Source organism: Pristiophorus japonicus, chromosome 14 (assembly GCF_044704955.1).
Source record: "Pristiophorus japonicus isolate sPriJap1 chromosome 14, sPriJap1.hap1, whole genome shotgun sequence".
Taxonomy (NCBI): domain Eukaryota; kingdom Metazoa; phylum Chordata; class Chondrichthyes; family Pristiophoridae; genus Pristiophorus; species Pristiophorus japonicus.
This window is the reverse complement of record NC_091990.1, coordinates 1,779,611-1,798,357: the sequence shown is the minus strand read 5'-3', so window position 1 is coordinate 1,798,357 and position 18,747 is coordinate 1,779,611. Positions and strand designations below refer to the sequence as shown.

The window sequence follows — 18,747 nt, the reverse complement described above, 5'->3', positions numbered from 1 at the left end:
GAGGAAAGAGAGGTAGAGAGACGGAGAGGTTTAGGGAGGGAGTTCCAGAGCTTGGGGCCCAGGCAACAGAAGGCACGGCCACCGATGGTGGAGCGATTATAATCAGGGATGCTCAAGAGGGCAGAATTTGAGGAGCGCAGACATCTCGGGGGGTTGTGGGGCTGGAGGAGATTACAGAGATAGGGAGGGGTGAGGGCCATGGAGGGATTTGAAAATAACAATGAGAATTTTGAAATTGAGGCGTTGCTTAAACAGGAGCCAATGTAGGTCGGCGAGCACAGGGGGTGAGCAGGACTTGGAGCGAGTTCAGGCACAGACAGCAGAGTTTTGGATCACCTCAAGTTTACGTAGGGTAGAACGTGGGAGGCCAGCCAGGAGTGCGTTGGAATAGTCAAGTCTAGAGGTAGCAAAGGCATGGATGAGGGTTTCAGCAGCGGATGAGCTGAGGCAGGGGCGGAGACGGGCGATGTTATGGAGATGGAAATAGGCGATCTTAGTTATGCTGCAGATATGTGGTCGAAAGCTCATTTCAGGGTCAAATATGATCCCAAGGTTGTGAACAGTCTGGTTCAACCTCGGACAGTTGTTAGGGAGAGGGAGAGAACATAAGAATTAGGAGCAGGAGTAGGATATTTGGCTCCTCGAGCCTGCTCCGCCATTCAATACGATCATGGCTGATAGGAGGGGCCAAGGATAGATCCTTGGGGGACACCAGAGGTAATGATGCGGGGGCAGGAAGAAATGGCAGAACAGTGAAAATGGGGATATAATGACAGAAAAAAGATGAGACAGTTAGAGAAAAAAGCAACTGCCAAGCAGCACATACCGCAAATCATTTATGTTGCCACTTTTTTCTTTGCAGGATATATTTTACTCTCGCAAAAACTTTATAAAACCCACAAGCCAGGACTATCCTCATAGGAGCTTTGAGGAGGAAGTAGGGTTTTTAGACAAATTGTTTCCAAGTGAGTTGAAATAAGATGTTTGATTTTGCAGCTATGTTTTAAAATTGACTGAAGCCCGACAGTTATATTTTTGTTTCCATTTCAGATGGCGTGGCTTACTGTATGGGGCGTATTCATTCAGATTGCTGGTATGTAACACGGAGCAGATTTTTCTGTCAAGCACAGGATAGTTTCGAGAATTAGACCAAACCGTTTAAAATAGTGAGTCGTTATTAGAATATAACAAATGCCAAAAAGAATTGCCAGCCTGAGCCTCCTGCTTGAACTGGTTCCATGGTTTAATTTTTATAACGAATATATTTGGCACTTCGAAACTTTTTCAAAACAAAACCAGCAACAAACTCGCCAATAACCAAAAATCTTTAGCTGAGAGTAATCCTTTTATAATGGGTGGGCTAGAGATTGCAGTCATAGCAAGGCCTGATATTCCGATTGACTTGGAATGAATATTGAAGGTGACAAGTCGAGTCGCCAATTATCCATACAGAGGAAGCCATGCCGAGGCCAATTGCTTTCCTGTCAGAAAGTAGTTTCCAAGCCGCTCACTTGGAATTCCGACACCATTCACAGACTCTCTCGTTCTCAGTCAGGGAGTGTGGGCTCGCGAGAGGGGGATAGTAACCAGCCAGCATTGTCAGTCCTGCTTGCTGTCTGTTCAGAGACCACTGCGGGAAGATGTACGTACAGAAGCTGGATGAAGCTCGGCTGTGTTCTTCCCCGCGTCTGAAACGTCTACCTGAAGGATGGTGGGTGCCAGGAGATCCTGGCACGTAATGACCATCATCATCGTCATCATAGGCAGTCCCTCGGGATCGAGGCAGATTTGCTTTCACTCTCAAAGTGAGTTCTCAGGTGACTGAACAGTCCAATACAGGAATTACAGTCTCTGTCACAGGTGGGACAGGCAGTCGTTGAAGGACAGGGTGGGTGGGGAGTCTGGTTTGCTGCACGCTCCTTCCGCTGCCTGCGCTTGGTTTCTGCATGTCTCGGCGACGAGACCCGAGGAGCTCAGCACCCTCCTGGATGCTCTTCCTCCACTTAGGGCGGTCTTTGGCCAGGGACTCCCAGGTGTCGGTGGGGATGTTGCACTTTCTCAGGGAGGCTTTGAGGATGTCCTTGTAACGTTTCCTCTGCCCACCTGGGGCTCGCTTGCCATGTAGGAGTTCCGAGTAGAGCGCTTGCTTTGGGAGTCCCGTGTCGGGCATGCGGACAATGTGGCCCGCCCAACTGAGCTGGTCGAGTGTGGTCAGTGCTTCGATGCTGGGGATGTTAGCCTGAGCGAGAACACTGACGTTGATGTGTCTGTCCTCCCAGGGGATTTGCAGGATCTTGCGGAGACATCGTTGGTGGTATTTCTCCAGTGATTTGATGTGTCTACTGTATATGGTCCACGTCTCTGAGCCTTACAGGAGGGCGGGTATCACTACAGCCCTGTAGACCATACGTTTGGTGACTGATGAGCCCAGTGCGGGACCTACAGTCTCTATCACAGGTGGGGCAGACGGTGGTGGGAGGGACGGGTGGGTGGGGGGCTTGGGTTGTCGTACGCTCCTTCCGCTGTCTACACTTGGGACCTGTACAAAAGGAACGGTCTGCACTTGGGCAGAACTGGAACTGATGTCCTAGGGGTAACATTTGCTAATGCAGTTCGGGAGTGTTTAAACTAATATGGCAGGGGGATGGGAACCTATGCAGCGAGATAGGGCGAAGTAATATGGAGTCAGAAACAGGTGGTAGAAAGGTAAAAAGCAATAGTGGAAGGCCGAGTAAACAAAGGCAAGAAACAAAAAGGGCCACACTATATCATAATTCTAGAAGGACAAAGGGTGTTAAAAAAACAAGCCTGAAGGCTTTGTGTCTTAATGCAAGGAGTATCCGTAATAAGGTGGATGCATTAACTGTGCAAATAGATGTTAACGGATATGATGTGATTGGGATTACGGAGACGTGGCTCCAGGATGATCATGGCTGGGAACTCAACATCCATGGGTATTCAACATTCAGGAAGGATAGAATAAAAGGAAAAGGAGGTGGGGTAGCATTGCTGGTTAAAGAGGAAATTAATGCAATAGTTAGGAAGGACATTAGCTTGGATGATGTGGAATCTATATGGGTAGAGCTGCAGAACACCAAAGGGCAAAAAACGTTAGTGGGAGTTGTGTACAGACCTCCAAACATTAGTAGTGATGTTGGGGAGGACATCAAACAGGAAATTAGGGGTGCATGCAATAAAGGTGCAGCAGTTATAATGGGTGACTTTAATATGCATATAGATTGGGCTAACCAAACTGGAAGCAATACGGTGGAGGAGGATTTCCTGGAGTGCATAAGGGATGGTTTTCTAGACAAATATGTCGGAGGAACCAACTAGGGGGGAGGCCATCTTAGACTGGGTGTTGTGTAATGAGAGAGGATTAATGAGCAATCTCGTTGTGCGAGGCCCCTTGGGGAAGAGTGACCATAATATGGTGGAATTCTGCATTAGGATGGAGAATGAAACAGTTCATTCAGAGACCATGGTCCAGAACTTACAGAAGGGTAACTTTGAAGGTATGAGGCGTGAATTGGCTAGGATAGATTGGCGAATGATACTTAAGGGGTTGACTGTGGATGGGCAATGGCAGACATTTAGAGACCGCATGGATGAACTACAACAATTGTACATCCCTGTCAGGCGTAAAAATAAAAAAGGGAAGGTGGCTCAACCGTGGCTATCAAGGGAAATCAGGGATAGTATTAAAGCAAAGGAAGTGGCATACAAATTGGCCAGAAATAGCAGCGAACCCGGGGACTGGGAGAAATTTAGAACTCAGCAGAGGAGAACAAAGGGTTTGATTAGGGCAGGGAAAATAGAGTACGAGAGGAAGCTTGCAGGGAACATTAAGACGGACTGCAAAAGTTTCTATAGATATGTAAAGAGAAAAAGGTTAGTAAAGACAAACGTAGGTCCCCTGCAGTCAGAATCATAACGGGGAACAAAGAAATGGCAGACCAATTGAACAAGTACTTTGGTTCGGTATTCACTAAGGAGGACACAAACAACCTCCCAGATATAAAAGGGGTCAGAGGGTCTAGTAAGAAGGAGGAACTATGGGAAATCCTTATCAGTCGGGAAATTGTGTTGGGGAAATTGATGGGATTGAAGGCCGATAAATCCCCAGGCCCTGATGGACTGCATCCCAGAGTACTTAAGGAAGTGGCCCTGGAAATAGCGGATGCATTGACAGTCATTTTCCAACATTCTATAGACTCTGGATCAGTTCCTATCGAATGGAGGGTAGCCAATGTAACCCCACTTTTTAAAAAAGGAGGGAGAGAGAAAACAGGGAATTATAGACCGGTCAGCCTGACCTCAGTAGTGGGTAAAATAATGGAATCAATTATTAAGGATGTCATAGCAGCGCATTTGGAAAGAGGTTACATGATAGGTCCAAGTCAGCATGGATTTGTGAAAGGGAACTCATGCTTGACAAATCTTCTGGAAGTTTTTGAGGATGTTTCTGTCATGTATTCAACCAGCATTGTAAACCATGTATAAACTGACCTAAGTTGTACACTGTGAGAACACTGACCACTAGGTGGGAGACACTCCTAACCTGGACCTTCAGGTATAAAAGGGGAAGCTCCACCCACCTTCATCACTTGAGTGCCAAGGAATAAAGGACAGGTCACAGACTGACCTTCTCTCAAGCATGGGCCTCGTGTGCATTTATACTGTGTAGTAAGGATGTATCAATGGCGACAAGAAACTGGGATTTAAACCACGCGAGCATGGCCACTAGCAGAACAGATGAGAGGTACTGTGTTAAGGAATGGTTGGAACAGAGATTCAACATTTTTAAAGCAGCACACAGTTCTCCAGGCAGACAAGGGCAGTCGGGCATGCCCCAATATGTAGTCGAACCCAGAGGGGGAGTTCGACAGAGACAATGGCAAGCTGAACAGCGATTCACGCCATTGCAAGGGACAATGCGGCCAGTAATGGGGCCATCACCTGTTAATGGTGCACTCAAGGACAGTCACAGGGGCAGTCAGGGACGATCGACTGGCAAGGGACCTTTTGTTTCAAACCGCAACTCATGCTGGAGGCGTGGAGGCATACATTCAGCCGGAGTTTGGAGAGATGAGCAAAATACCTGCAGAAATTGCAGAAATGGACACTGGGGGAAATCGCTGGAAGCTGAAGTTCAGCGAGTTCATGTGGAGCATGAAGAAAGTTCATACACCAGGACGCCACTGATAATGATGAAAGTGCTCCTCAATGGCATTCCAGTATCAATGGAGTTAGACACGGGTGCCAGCCAGTCCCTGATGGGTATCAAAAAGTTCGAAAAGTTGTCGGCATCCAAGGCCAGGAGGCCACAATTATCGCCGATTGACGCACAGCTACGGACTTACACAAAGCAGATCATTCCGGTGCTAGGCAGCGCCACGGTAGTTGTGACCCACAAAGATTCGGAGAACAGGTTGCCACTCTGGATTGTCCCAGGGGACGGTCCCGCACTACTGGGGGGGAGTTGGCTTGCTGTCATGAACTGGAAATGGGGCGATGTCAATGCAATTTCCTCTGTGGAGCGAGTATCATGCTCACAGATCCTGGACAAATTTGACTCATTATTTCAACCCGGCATTGGCACTTTCATGGGGGCCAAGGTAGTGATTCACATAAACCCGGACGCCAGACCAGAACACCACAAGGCCAGAGCGGTGCCGTAAGTGATGCGGGAAAAGATAGAAGGCGAATTGGACCGCCTGCTGAGGGAAGGCATCATCTCGCCAGTCGAATTCAGTGACTGGGCGAGCCCGATTGTGCCGGTGCTCAAGGCGGATGGGTCGGTCAGGATATGTGGCGATTACAAGGCCACCATCAATCGGGTGTCACTCCAAGACCAGTACCCACTACCGAGAGCGAAGGACCTCTTTGCGACGCTATCCGGTGGCAAACTTTTTTCAAAATTGGACCTGACCTCAGCTTACATGACCCAGGAGCTGGCGAGTGAGTCGAAGAAGCTGACCACCATCACGACACACAAGGGGTTGTTTGAGTACAACAGATATCCGCTCGGGATTCGCTCGGCCACCGCGATCTTCCAACGAAATATGGAAAGCCTCCTCAAGTCGATTCCAGGGACGGTGGTTTTTCAGGACGACATCCTCATTACGGGTTACGATACTGAAGAACACTTCCACAACCTGGAGGAGGTGCTACGCAGACTGGACCGGGTAGGGCTGCGACTGAAAAAGGCGAAGTGCGTCTTCCTAGCTCCAGAGGTAGAATTCCTGGGGATGAGGGTAGCAGCAGACGGGATCAGCCCTACTGCATCCAAGACGGAAGCGATCCAGAGAGCACCCAGACCCCGTAACACGACGGAGCTGCGTTCGTTCCTGGAGCTCCTGAACTATTTTGGTAACTTTCTTCCCAAATTGAGCACGCTGCTAGAGCCGCTACACGTGCTCCTACGCAAAGGTCGTGAATGGGTCTGGGGGGACAGCCAGGAAAGGGCTTTTAATTATGCACGCAATTTGTTATGTTCCAACAATCTGTTAACGCTATATGACCCATGTAAGAAACTTGTTTTAACGTGCGATGCGTCGTCCTATGGTGTCGGGTGTGTGTTGCAGCATGTCAATGCCAAGAGTCAGTTACAGCCGGTAGCTTATGCCTCCAGGAGTCTGTCCCAGGCAGAAAGGGGCTACGGGATGGTAGAAAAGGAGGCGCTCGCATGTGTATATGCGGTAAAGAAAATGCATCAGTACCTGTTTGGCAGGAAATTTGAGCTGGAGACAGATCACAAACCCCTAACGTCCCTTTTGGCCAACAACAAGGCCATAAATGCAAACGCATTGGCCTGCATACAGAGGTGGGCACTCACGTTAGCTGCCTATGACTATACAATTCGGCACAGACCGGGCACCGAAAACTGCGTCGATGCACTCAGCAGGCTCCCACTAGCCACCACTGAGGGGGCTACCGAGCATGGTGCTGAGATGGTCATGGCTGTTGAAGCTTTCGGAAGCGAAGGCTCATCCGTGACAGCCCGTCAGATTAAAGTCTGGACAAATAGAGACCCGCTATTGTCTCTAGTTAAGAAATGTGTCCTGAATGGGGATTGGGCAGCCACATACAGGGCATGCCCTGAGAAATTTAAACCATTTCACAGGCGCAAGGATGAACTCTCGATTCAGGCCGATTGCCTACTGTGGGGAAACCGAGTAGTCATGCCCCAGATGGGCAGAGAGGTGTTCATCAGAGAACTCCACAATGAGCACCCGGGCATTGTCACGATGAAGGCAATTGCCAGGTCACACGTTTGGTAGCCAGGGATAGACGCAGATCTGGAACTTTGTGTTCGCAGGTGCAACACGTGTGCCCAGCTGGGCCATGAGCCCAGGGAAGCCCCCCTTAGCCCCTGGCCATGGCCCGCCAAGCCTTGGTCACGCATCCATGTGGACTACGCAGGTCCTTTCATGGGGAAAATGTTTTTGGTTGTAGTAGACGCCTACTCCAAATGCATCGAGTGTGACATTTTAAATTCAAGCACATCCTCTGCCACAGTAGAAAGTCTACGGGCAATGTTTGCCGCCCACGGTCTACCGGACATCTTGGTCAGCGACAATGGCCCGTGCTTCACAAGCACTGAATTCCAGGACTTCATGGCAGGCAATGGAATTAACCATGTTAGAACGGCACCGTTCAAGCCGGCCTCAAACGGCCAGGCAGAACGAGCAGTGCAGATAATCAAACAGGGGATGCTCAGATTCCAAGGGGGTTCACTACAAACCCGCTTATCACGCCTCCTGTTGGCCTATAGATCCCGACCACATTCGCTCACAGGGGTTCCACCCACAGAGCTACTAATGAAAAGGACGCTCAAAACCCGATTTTCCCTTATACACCCCACCATGAAAGAAATTGTCGAGAGCAGGCGCCAGTCACAATATCACTACCAAGACAGGAATGCGAGGGCGCGATGTATTGATGTAAATGATCCTGTTTTTGTCCTCAACTACGCTGCAGGGCCCAAATGGCTCGCAGGCACTGTGGTTGCCAAAGAGGGAAATAGGATTCTGGTAGTTAAACTTACCAATGGACAAATCTGCCGCAAACATGTGGATCAAACAAAAAGGAGGTTCAGCAACCCCATAGAAGAAGCAGAGGAAGAACACGATATAGAGTTCACTCCACCACAGGTGACCGAACACCGGAGCCAAAGGGAGGAGAGCCCAGTCACTGTGAGCAGTCCGGACAGGCCTGAGGCACCGCAAAAAGCAGACACTCAGACCAGCACCCAACAACCAGAGCCCCAACTCAGGCGCTCTACAAGGGAGCGTAAACCACCAGAGAGACTCAACCTGTGATCCCAATAAGACTTTGTGGGGGGAGGTGATGTCATGTATTCAACCAGCATTGTAACCCATGTATAAACTGACCTAAGTTGTACACTGTGAGAACACTGACCACTAGGTGGGAGACACTCCTAACCTGGACCTTCAGGTATAAATGGGGAAGCTCCACCCACCTTCATCACTTGAGTGCAAAGGAATAAAGGACAGGTCACAGACTGACCTTCTCTCAAGCATGGGCCTCGTGTGCATTTATACTGTGTAGTAAGGACGTATCAGTTTCCAGTAGAGTGGACAAGGGAGAACCAGTTGATGTGGTATATTTGGACTTTCAGAAGGCTTTCGACAAGGTCCCACACAAGAGATTAATGTGCAAAGTTAAAGCACATGGGATTGGGGGTAGTGTGCTGACATGGATTGAGAACTGGTTGTCAGACAGGAAGCAAAGAGTAGGAGTAAATGGGGACTTTTTAGAATGGCAGGCAGTGACTAGTGGGGTACCGCAAGGTTCTGTGCTGGGGCCCCAGCTGTTTACACTGTACATTAATGATTTAGATGAGGGGATTAAATGTAGTATCTCCAAATTTGTGGATGACACTAAGTTGGGTGGCAGTGTGAGCTGCGAGGAGGATGCTATGAGGCTACAGAGTGACTTGGATAGGTTAGGTGAGTGGGCAAATGCATGGCAGATGAAGTATAATGTGGATAAATGTGAGGTTATCCACTTTGGTGGTAAAAACAGAGAGACAGACTATTATCTGAATGGTGACAGATTAGGAAAAGGGGAGGTGCAATGAGACCTGGGTGTCATGGTACATCAGTCATTGAAGGTTGGCATGCAGGTACAGCAGGCGGTTAAGAAAGCAAATGGCATGTTGGCCTTCATAGTGAGGGGATTTGAGTACAGGGGCAGTGAGGTGTTGCTACAGTTGTACAGGGCCTTGGTGAGGCCACACCTGGAGCATTGTGTACAGTTTTGGTCTCCTAACCTGAGGAAGGACATTCTTGCTATTGAGGGAGTGCAGCGAAGGTTCACCAGACTGATTCCCAGGATGGCGGGACTGACCTATCAAGAAAGACTGGATCAACTGGACTTGTGTTCACTGGAGTTCAGAAGAATGAGAGGGGACCTCATAGAAACGTTTAAAATTCTGATGGGGTTAGACAGGTTAGATGCAGGAAGAATGTTCCCAATGTTGGGGAAGTCCAGAACCAGGGGACACAGTCTAAGGATAAGGGGTAAGCCATTTAGGACCGAGATGAGGAGAAACTTCTTCACCCAGAGAGTGGTGAACCTGTGGAATTCTCTACCACAGAAAGTTGTTGAGGCCAATTCACTAAATATATTCAAAAAGGAGTTAGATGAAGTCCTTACTACTAGGGGGATCAAGGGGTATGGCGAGAAAGCAGGAATGGGGTACTGAAGTTGCATGTTCAGCCATGAACTCATTGAATGGCGGTGCAGGCTAGAAGGGCCAAATGGCCTACTCCTGCACCTATTTTCTATGTTTCTATATTTCTATGTGACAGATTAGGAAAAGGGGAGGTGCAACGAGACCTGGGTGTCATGGTACATCAGTCATTGAAGGTTGGCATGCAGGTACAGCAGGCGGTTAAGAAAGCAAATGGCATGTTGGCCTTCATAGCAAGGGGATTTGAATACAGGGGCAGGGAGGTGTTGCTACAGTTGTACAGGGCCTTGGTGAGGCCACACCTGGAGTATTGTGTACAGTTTTGGTCTCCTAACTTGAGGAAGGACATTTTTGCTATTAAGGGAGTGCAGCGAAGGTTCACCAGACTGATTCCCGGGATGGCGGGACTGACATATCAAGAAAGACTGGATCAACTGGGCTTGTATTCACTGGAGTTCAGAAGAATGAGAGGGGATCTCATAGAAACGTTTAAAATTCTGACCGCTTTAGACAGGTTAGATGCAGGAAGAATGTTCCCAATGTTGGGGAAGTACAGAACCAGGGGTCACAGTCTAAGGATAAGGGGTAAGCCATTTAGGACCGAGATGAGGAGAAACTTCTTCACCCAGAGAGTGGTGAACCTGTGGAATTCTCTACCACAGAAAGTTGTTGAGGCCAATTCACTAAATATATTCAAAAAGGAGTTAGATGAAGTCCTTACTACTAGGGGGATCAAGGGGTATGGCGAGAAAGCAGGAATGGGGTACTGAAGTTGCATGTTCAGCCATGAACTCATTGAATGGCGGTGCAGGCTAGAAGGGCCGAATGGCCTACTCCTGCACCTATTTTCTATGTTTGTATGTTTCTATATTTCTATATTTCTATATTCCTATGTTTCTATGTTTCTATATTTTCTATGTTTCTATGTTTCTATATTTTCTATGTTTCTATGTTTCTATATTTTCTATGTTTCTATGTTTTCTATGTTTCTATATTTTCTATGTTTCTATGTTTCTATATTTTCTATGTTTCTATGTTTCTATATTTTCTATGTTTCTATATTTTCTATGTTTCTAAGTTTCTATATTTTCTATGTTTCTATGTTTCTATGTTTCTATGTTTCTATATTTTCTATGTTTCTATGTTTCTATGTTTCTATATTTTCTATGTTTCTATGTTTTCTATGTTTCTATATTTTCTATGTTTCTATGTTTCTATATTTTCTATGTTTCTATGTTTCTATATTTTCTATGTTTCTATATTTTCTATGTTTCTAAGTTTCTATATTTTCTATGTTTCTATGTTTCTATGTTTCTATGTTTCTATATTTTCTATGTTTCTATGTTTCTATGTTTCTATATTTTCTATGTTTCTATGTTTCTATATTTTCTATGTTTCTATGTTTCTATATTTTCTATGTTTCTATGTTTCTAAGTTTCTATATTTTCTATGTTTCTGTGTTTCTATGTTTCTATGTTTCTAAGTTTCTATATTTTCTATGTTTCTATGTTTCTATGTTTCTATATTGTCTATGTTTCTATGTTTCTATGTTTCTATGTTTCCACGTGCTCCCGGTGAAGAGACCCGAGGTGCTCAGCGCCCTCCCGGATGTTTCTCCTCCACTTTGAGCGGTCTTGGGCCGGGGATTCCCAGGTGTCGGTGGGGATGTTGCAATGTATCAAGGAGCTTTGAAAAATCCTGACATGTAATGATACACCAGCTCGAGTAACCACTTTCAGGAGAGATGCGAAAACTAGGGGAAGAAAACATTGTCTTGTTCAGTTGCCTTTATCTACTTAAAATCTGACTTTGCAACAAAAAAAAATTATTTTGTACTTTTCTCATTAATGTCCCAACGTTCCAGTGTAGAGTGTTCCTGCGGAGTTGTTTTTAAGAGAATTTCCCAATGTTTGACATTTAAAAACGTATCACACAATCTAAACATGGTAAAAATACACCATTTCCTGCAGTTCTAGTGACATCCCTGCATTTGGCAGCTAACTTGCATCCACAGTCTGTGTGATTTTATTATTGTGCTTGCACAAAAACAGAGGAAATAGGAGCAGGAGTTGGCCATTCGGCCCCTCGAGCCTGCTCAGCCACTCAATAAAATCATGGCTAATCCAATCTTGGCCTCAACTCCCCGCCCGCTCCCCATAACCCTTGACTCCTTTATCGTTCAGAAACCTGTCCATCTCCATCTTAAATATATTCAATGACCCAGCCCCCACAGCTCTCTGGGGCAGAGAATTCCACAGATTCACCAACCTCAGAGAAGAAATTCCTCCTCATTTCCGTTGTAAATGGGCGGCCCCTGATTCTAGAACTATGCCCCCTTGTTCTAGATTCCCCCACGAGGGGAAACATCCTCTCTGCATCTACCCTGTCGAGCCCCCTCAGTATCTTATACATTTCGAGAAAATCGCCTCTCATTCTTCTAAATTCTAATGAGTATAGGCCCAACCTGCTCAACCTATCTTCATCTCAGGAATCAACCTTATGAACCTTCTCTGAACTGCCTCCAATGCAAGTATATCCCTCCTCAGAATCTTATACGTTTCAATAACAACACTTACAAGGGCTTATTTGTTGAAGAATATTTTAGTCTCACGAGCACTTGTTGAAATGGTTGATACATTCAACCACCTTAAGCATTCATTCCCTCCACCACCAGGTTAAAATCATCCCTAACCCCACCCCAGAGGGAGGTGGGGGTCTGGAACTCACTGCCTGAAAGGATGGTAGAGGCAGAAACCCTCACCACATTTAAAGAGTACTTGGATATGCACCTGAAGTGCCGTAACCTACAGGGCTATGGATCGAGAGCTGGAAAGTGGGAGTGGGCCGGATAGCTCTTTGTCGGCCGGTGTGGACACGATGGGCCGAATGGCCTCCTTCGTAATTGTCGTAATTTTTCCACAATTCTATGAACGTTTTTTTTATGTCACTGAAGAGGCCTGATGTGCCAGGGCCTGAGGGTGATGTTTCTGATGCATCCTGCTACTAACGTTACACATCCTGGCTGGAGTCAGTCAGGCTGGGAGGGTAGAACTAGCCAGCAGGTTTGATTGGCTCAGTCTGTTGCCATTGGTGGTTCTAGACGGGTGTTCGGTGGAGACTCATCGTTGGCTAAAACTCACCAGGGACGCTCTGTGCTAAGAATAGCTGCAGGAATCCACAGTGGGAAATAAAGGGGTGGCGGTGGGGGAAACGCCCTCCGTGATCATGCAAATAACAGGAAGAGGGAGAAAGGTTGGGGAGGGAGGCGGGAAGTACACCAAAGTAAATAAACGTAGCATTGGCCCCGTGAGCAATTAAATACTGCAGATCCACTGAGGGAAAGTCCAGCAAAACAATTGTTTTGTAATTCCAACAACTAAAAGGAAGATAAAGGGATGCTGGAATCAAATAAAAACAGAGAATGTTGTAAATCTCAGCGGGTCGGGCAGCGTCTGTGGAGAGGAAGCAGGGTTAATGTTTCAGGTCGCTGACCCTTCGTCAGAACTGGAGAGTGTTCGGAAACAACAGATTCTTAACCAGCATTGAAAGGGGGAGGGAGAGAAAGAACAAAAGGGAAGGTCTGTGATAGGGGGCAAAGACCTTCCCTCTAAACCTCCCCCCCCCCCCATTACTTTAAATCTATGCCCCCTGGTTGTTGGCCCCTCCGCCAAGGGAAACAGGTCCTTCCTATCCACTCTATCCAGGCCCCTCATCATTTTATACACCTCAATCAGGTCTCCCCTCAGCCTCTCTGCTCCAAAGAAAACAGACCCAGCATCTCCATAGGCAACATTCTTGTAAATCTCCTCTGTACCCTCTCGAGTGCAATCACATCTTTCCTGTAATGTGGTGACCAGAACTGCACACAGTACTCCAGCTGTGGCCTAACCAGTGTTTTATACAGTTCAAGCATAACCCCCCTGCTCTTGTATTCCATGCCTCGACTTATAAAGGCAAATATTCCATATGCCTTCTTAACCACCTTATCTACCTGGTCTGCTACCTTCAGGGATCTGTGGACCTGCATTCCAAGGTCCCTCTGTTCCTCTACACTTCTCAGTGTCGTACCATTTAATGTGTATTCCCTTGCCTTGTTAGCCCTCCCAAAATGCATTACCTCACACGTACCTGGATTGAATTCCATTTGCCACTGTCCCGCCCACCTGACCAGTACATTGATATCTTCCTGCAGTCTGCAGCTTTCTTCTTCATTATCAACCACACGGCTGATTTTAGTGTCATCTGCAAACTTAATCATATCCTCAACATTCAAGTCCAAGTCATTGATATATACCACCAAAAGCAATATGTAATGTTTGTTTGTATGTATTTGATGTGTACGTGTATTTTGGGGGTATCCCCATTCATGCCTATGGGGTTTCTGTACATATGGAATGCCCACAAGTATCAATGGGGATCCCCTTCTGTCATTGGTTGGGCCAGCCCATGTGATCCCAGGGGTGTTTGCGAACCGCCTGCGTCACTGGGATACGTGGGCCTTTACCCGCGGGTACCCGGAGAGGCCCAGGACCGTGAGTCTCCGTATCCCCGGACCCACCACGTAACCCGGCATTTTATTTGCCGGATCGGAGGCAATTACCGTGAGAAGCCTCCGACCAGAAATGCAGGGCCGTCATCTCTCTGACCCTGTTGCCAGGAATTTCTTTTGGCCTGCTCTGCCACCACAATGTTGGTGGAAACTTGGCAGATTCCTTGTTTACAGACAGCAGCGGGATTTCTGGCAACGTTACAGGACGGGAGAAGTTCCGGAGCGGGTGTGAGGTGTGTAATACTTACACCTCGTGTGGTGGTTATATTGCTTCAGTAAAGTCGTTGCATCGTGGCTGGAATGTATTTGTTCCACGGGTTCTTTGCTAAGAATCCATAGCAACACATGGTTATTAAGAACGAGTTGGTTTATTAGCAAAGGTTTAACAATCACACGACACATTACCAGTTCATCCACCAGGCTCACAACCACCTGCCCCATCGTGGATCCCCCCGAACCCAACTGGCTGGGGTTTTATTGAGTCTTTGAACATCATGTGACTGGCTAAGCCACTCCCAACTCAACAGCTCTACCAACCTGTGGGCATCCTTACCGGGGCATACATTATAATGGCGACGGGGAAACAGCAGCCATGGTTGGGGGTCCAATAGACCCACCCCGCCCCCCCCACCCTACCGGCCCCACCCCGGAAACATCAGAAGCCACATTCCAGTTGGAGGGCCTGCTATGGGCAGCAGACAATCTAGACCACAAAGGTTTCCTCAGATTGTAGTCCATCGCTGTTCCATTTTGTTTATCCTTCTGATGCCTGCACCCAAGCCGCACTCGGACTGATTTGCAGACACTCTCACAGCAATTGTTGTGTACAGCTGCATGAACTCTGCTGAAATGGGCTTCCTCCAGCAGACATGCACAGACAATTCCAGGCCGCTTGAATGAGAAGTGTTCATTATTAGCAGTTATAGCTTGAACAGAATCAAGCTCAGACTCTCAGATCATTAATGAATATTACTGTAAAGGTTTCAGCGTTGGTGATTATGGAGCACTCCATCAGTATATCTGACTGAAGAGCACACTGTTAAACCACTGATTGATGGTAAGATCAAACTAATTGTAAATGGTTTTATGTAAATGGAAGTTACCTGCTCAAAGATATACAGATTCTAATCTGTGCTGTCATCAACTTCAGTCCTACCTGTAACAACATTTACATAATGGACAGGTTAGAGTGGGTAGTGGTGCATTTGGGAGTATTTGTAGTTGTTCAAGTTGCCACATATCAGTTAGAACACAATTGGATAGAACCACTTCTCAAATACACAGTATTAAAGTTGTGTGTTTTATAACACTGGAATAAAGAAGTTACAGAGTAGTAATCGTGATGTCAGCTGTGGCTCACTGGTTCAAGTCCCACTCCAGGGACTCGAGCACAAAAATCTAGGCTGACACTCCCAGTGCAGTGCTGAGGGAATGCCGCACTGTCGGAGGTGCCCTTTTCAGATGAGACGTTAAACCGAGGCCCCGTCTGCTCACTCAGGTGTATGTAAAAGATCCCATGGCACTATTTTGAAGAAGAGCAGGGGAGTTCTCCCCGGTGTCCTGGGGCCAATATTTAATCCTCAATCAACATCACTAAAACAGATTATCTGGTCATTATCACATTGCTGTGTGTGGGAGCTTGCTGTGCGCAAATTGTTTACCGCGTTTCCCACATTACAACAGTGACTACACTCCAAAAGTACTTCATTGGCTGTAAAGCACTTTGGGACGTCCTGTGGTCATGAAAGACGCTATAGAAATCCAAGTCTTTCTTTCTAATAATCTACTGAGCAGAATGTGAAGCAGAGACAAACAGCATCATGCTAATGTCACTGCTGCACAATCTCCACAATCAAGACTCACATTTGGAGTATTTTTATTGGTTTCCATGTCTTGAATATTCTCCTGAAAGCATTGAGTAATACTCCGGTGCAGCTCCATGGTGTCACTGGCCATCCAAGCACCAGTTTAGAAATTGAGGGGGAGAAATTCGGTTACATCCCGCTCGGGGGCAGTAACTGAGGTGATGCGTGACTTCCTGCGCCCAGAATGGACGTTCCGCCCCAGCCGCGAAACCCTCACAGGAAATGGAGCGCAATGTCGCGCGCTCCACTTCCTGTTGGGGCGGGTTCGGGAGTGCTATGCGGCCCCTCCGCGTAGCACTGACTCGTTTCAACGCCCCTCCCCTTTCGAATAAAGGGGAGGGGTGCTGCAAACTCTGCAGGTCCTTTGTGGGCCTCCACTGGACAGCCAGGGCAAAGGGACACTGTGGCTACAGCCCGGCACCGAGACGGCGAATGGCTTGACCGGTAATGGGGGGGAGGAGGGGAGGGCGGGGGGAAATAAAAGATGGCGGCGCGCGGCGCAGCGCACCCCCCTTTTAAGGTTCGTCCCGCAATTGGTGACTGGCCCGGGTTCATGACCCATGGCGGCCTCACGGGCACTGGGCAATTCCCGCCATGAGGCAGAAAGGGGTTGCCGTGCATGGCGATGACATCATCAGTGGAGGCGCAGTGGCCCAGAGCGCTACTGGTGGGGGGCAGCGCTACCGTTTTTGTGCCTCCGCTAATACCCACACAAATTCGTGAGAGCCGGTATCACCCCCCCCCCCTCCCCGACCCCACCCTGCCCCGGGTGAAAAGTTTGCTCCACCACCGCCCCCTGGAGACCCTAACGGGAGGTGCAGAACAAGGGACTTTTGGCTCAGTGGGGCAGCACTGTCTCCCTTGCCTCTGAGTCGGAAGGTTGTGGGTTCAAGTCCCATTCCAGGGACTTGAGCACAAAATATCTGGGCTGACACTCCAGTGCAGTGCTGGGGGAGTGCTGCATTGTCGGAGGGGCCGTCTTTCAGAGGCCCCCCGTCTATCCCACGGCACTATTCTACCGCAGCCTTGGCCATCATTTATCCCTCAACCAACAGCTAAAACAGATGGCACGGTCATTTATTGCATTGCTGCTTGTGGGAGCTTGCTGTTTGCAAATTGGCAGCCTATTACAACAGTGACTACACTTCAAAAATATTAATTGGTTGGTGAAGTGCTTTGGCTGTCTGAATTTCAATTTTCCCTCCATTGGGTCTTAATGGCCCAGAATTTGCGGTCGAAGGCTCCCGCGGGCCCATGCCACCGACCGCAATCATTTCCATGAAAGTGCCTGGTGGTCCCGGAGGCCCGGAGGCTGGAAGTCCTGGGGCACTACGCAAAGGCCAATGTAGGGGCCACGTATCCCAGGAGCGTGTACACTTTGTACGCATCACTGGGATCACCAGGGCCAGGGAATCCCCATTCATACTTGTAGGATGTACAGAACCATCATCAGTATGAATGGGAATACCCCCAAAACACACAAACACTGAAAATAAATAAAAACAACATCACATATTTAAAATTAATCCAAATGGAATTTAATTAATTACTTAAAACAAAAATTACATTTTTTGAAAAATAAATTTACATATTTTAAAGGGTCTAAATATAAACTTATCTTATTTAATAGGATTTTAAATGATTAAATTATTGGGGAAAAAGGTATTATTCCATGCTTTAAAAGTCTTATTTATCAGTCGTAAGAATTTGCAGGACATTCGCCGGGCAGGAGTTGGGTAGATAGCCTAACTCTCCGCCCGCGGAGACCCGTTCATTTCAGAGAATTCTTGACAGACTGCAAGTTCCGGGTTTAGGTGCATGCGCTTCGCGTGCAATAACTCGGAACTTGTGCAGGTCCCACGGGCGTGTGAGCACCGCATACACACTCACGGGGTGCGCAAATTCAGGCCCATTATGTTTGAACATCTCAAACCATTTCATGCCATGAATTAGTTTTTGGAGTACAATAACTGTTATTAAGTCGGTAAATTGTAAGTATTTGCTGAGTTGGAACTCCAGCTTATTCTCCCCTTCCTCAGCCCAGGTTGACCCAGTGACCTTAGCCAAGGTCAGTTGCAGTACGTGAACCGTTGACCCCTTTAAGATTCGCTGGCTTCACGCAGACCAAAGCTCGTACCGACGAACTCCGGGTCATATCAACCATCCGAGACGCTCCCCGTGTCTTAACTTTTAAACACTTGAAGAACTTTCAGGCATGCTGTGACACTTTAAACGGTGCAATGTTAACATGGAGAACTCAGTTCTTGAGTAGCATTCTCTCACTTCCCAGCCGAGCGACAGTTTCAGTACACGGACCAGGTCATCAACAAGTTGAAATCTGTGCCCATTTCTTTGGTGGAACTATAGAGTGCGTGAATTTAGAGATTTAACAATAACTTGCGATTGAGATCGGAGGCCAATACATCTTTAATCTATTTGGATAAGTGAAAACATTACACCCAGATAACAGATTCAGCAGGACAAAACAACTAAACATTATTTTTAATCAGATAAAGAGTTATAAAATTCAACCAATTAGACTAAAAAGAAAAAAGACTTGGATTTATATAGCACCTTTCACGACCACCGGACGTCCCAAAGCGCCTTACAGT

General features: G+C 47.4%; 1 protein-coding gene across 1 annotated transcript in view; it reads left to right on the top strand.

The window, feature by feature from the left end:
* Positions 1–18,747, top strand: part of LOC139279262 (S-adenosylmethionine decarboxylase proenzyme-like) — a 104,872-nt gene that overhangs the window by 44,455 nt on the left and 41,670 nt on the right. Inside the window, exons 4-5 of the mRNA XM_070898389.1 lie at positions 863–965; positions 1,051–1,093. Coding sequence (XP_070754490.1) covers positions 863–965; positions 1,051–1,093 — 146 coding nt within the window. The remainder of the gene's footprint in view (positions 1–862; positions 966–1,050; positions 1,094–18,747) is intronic.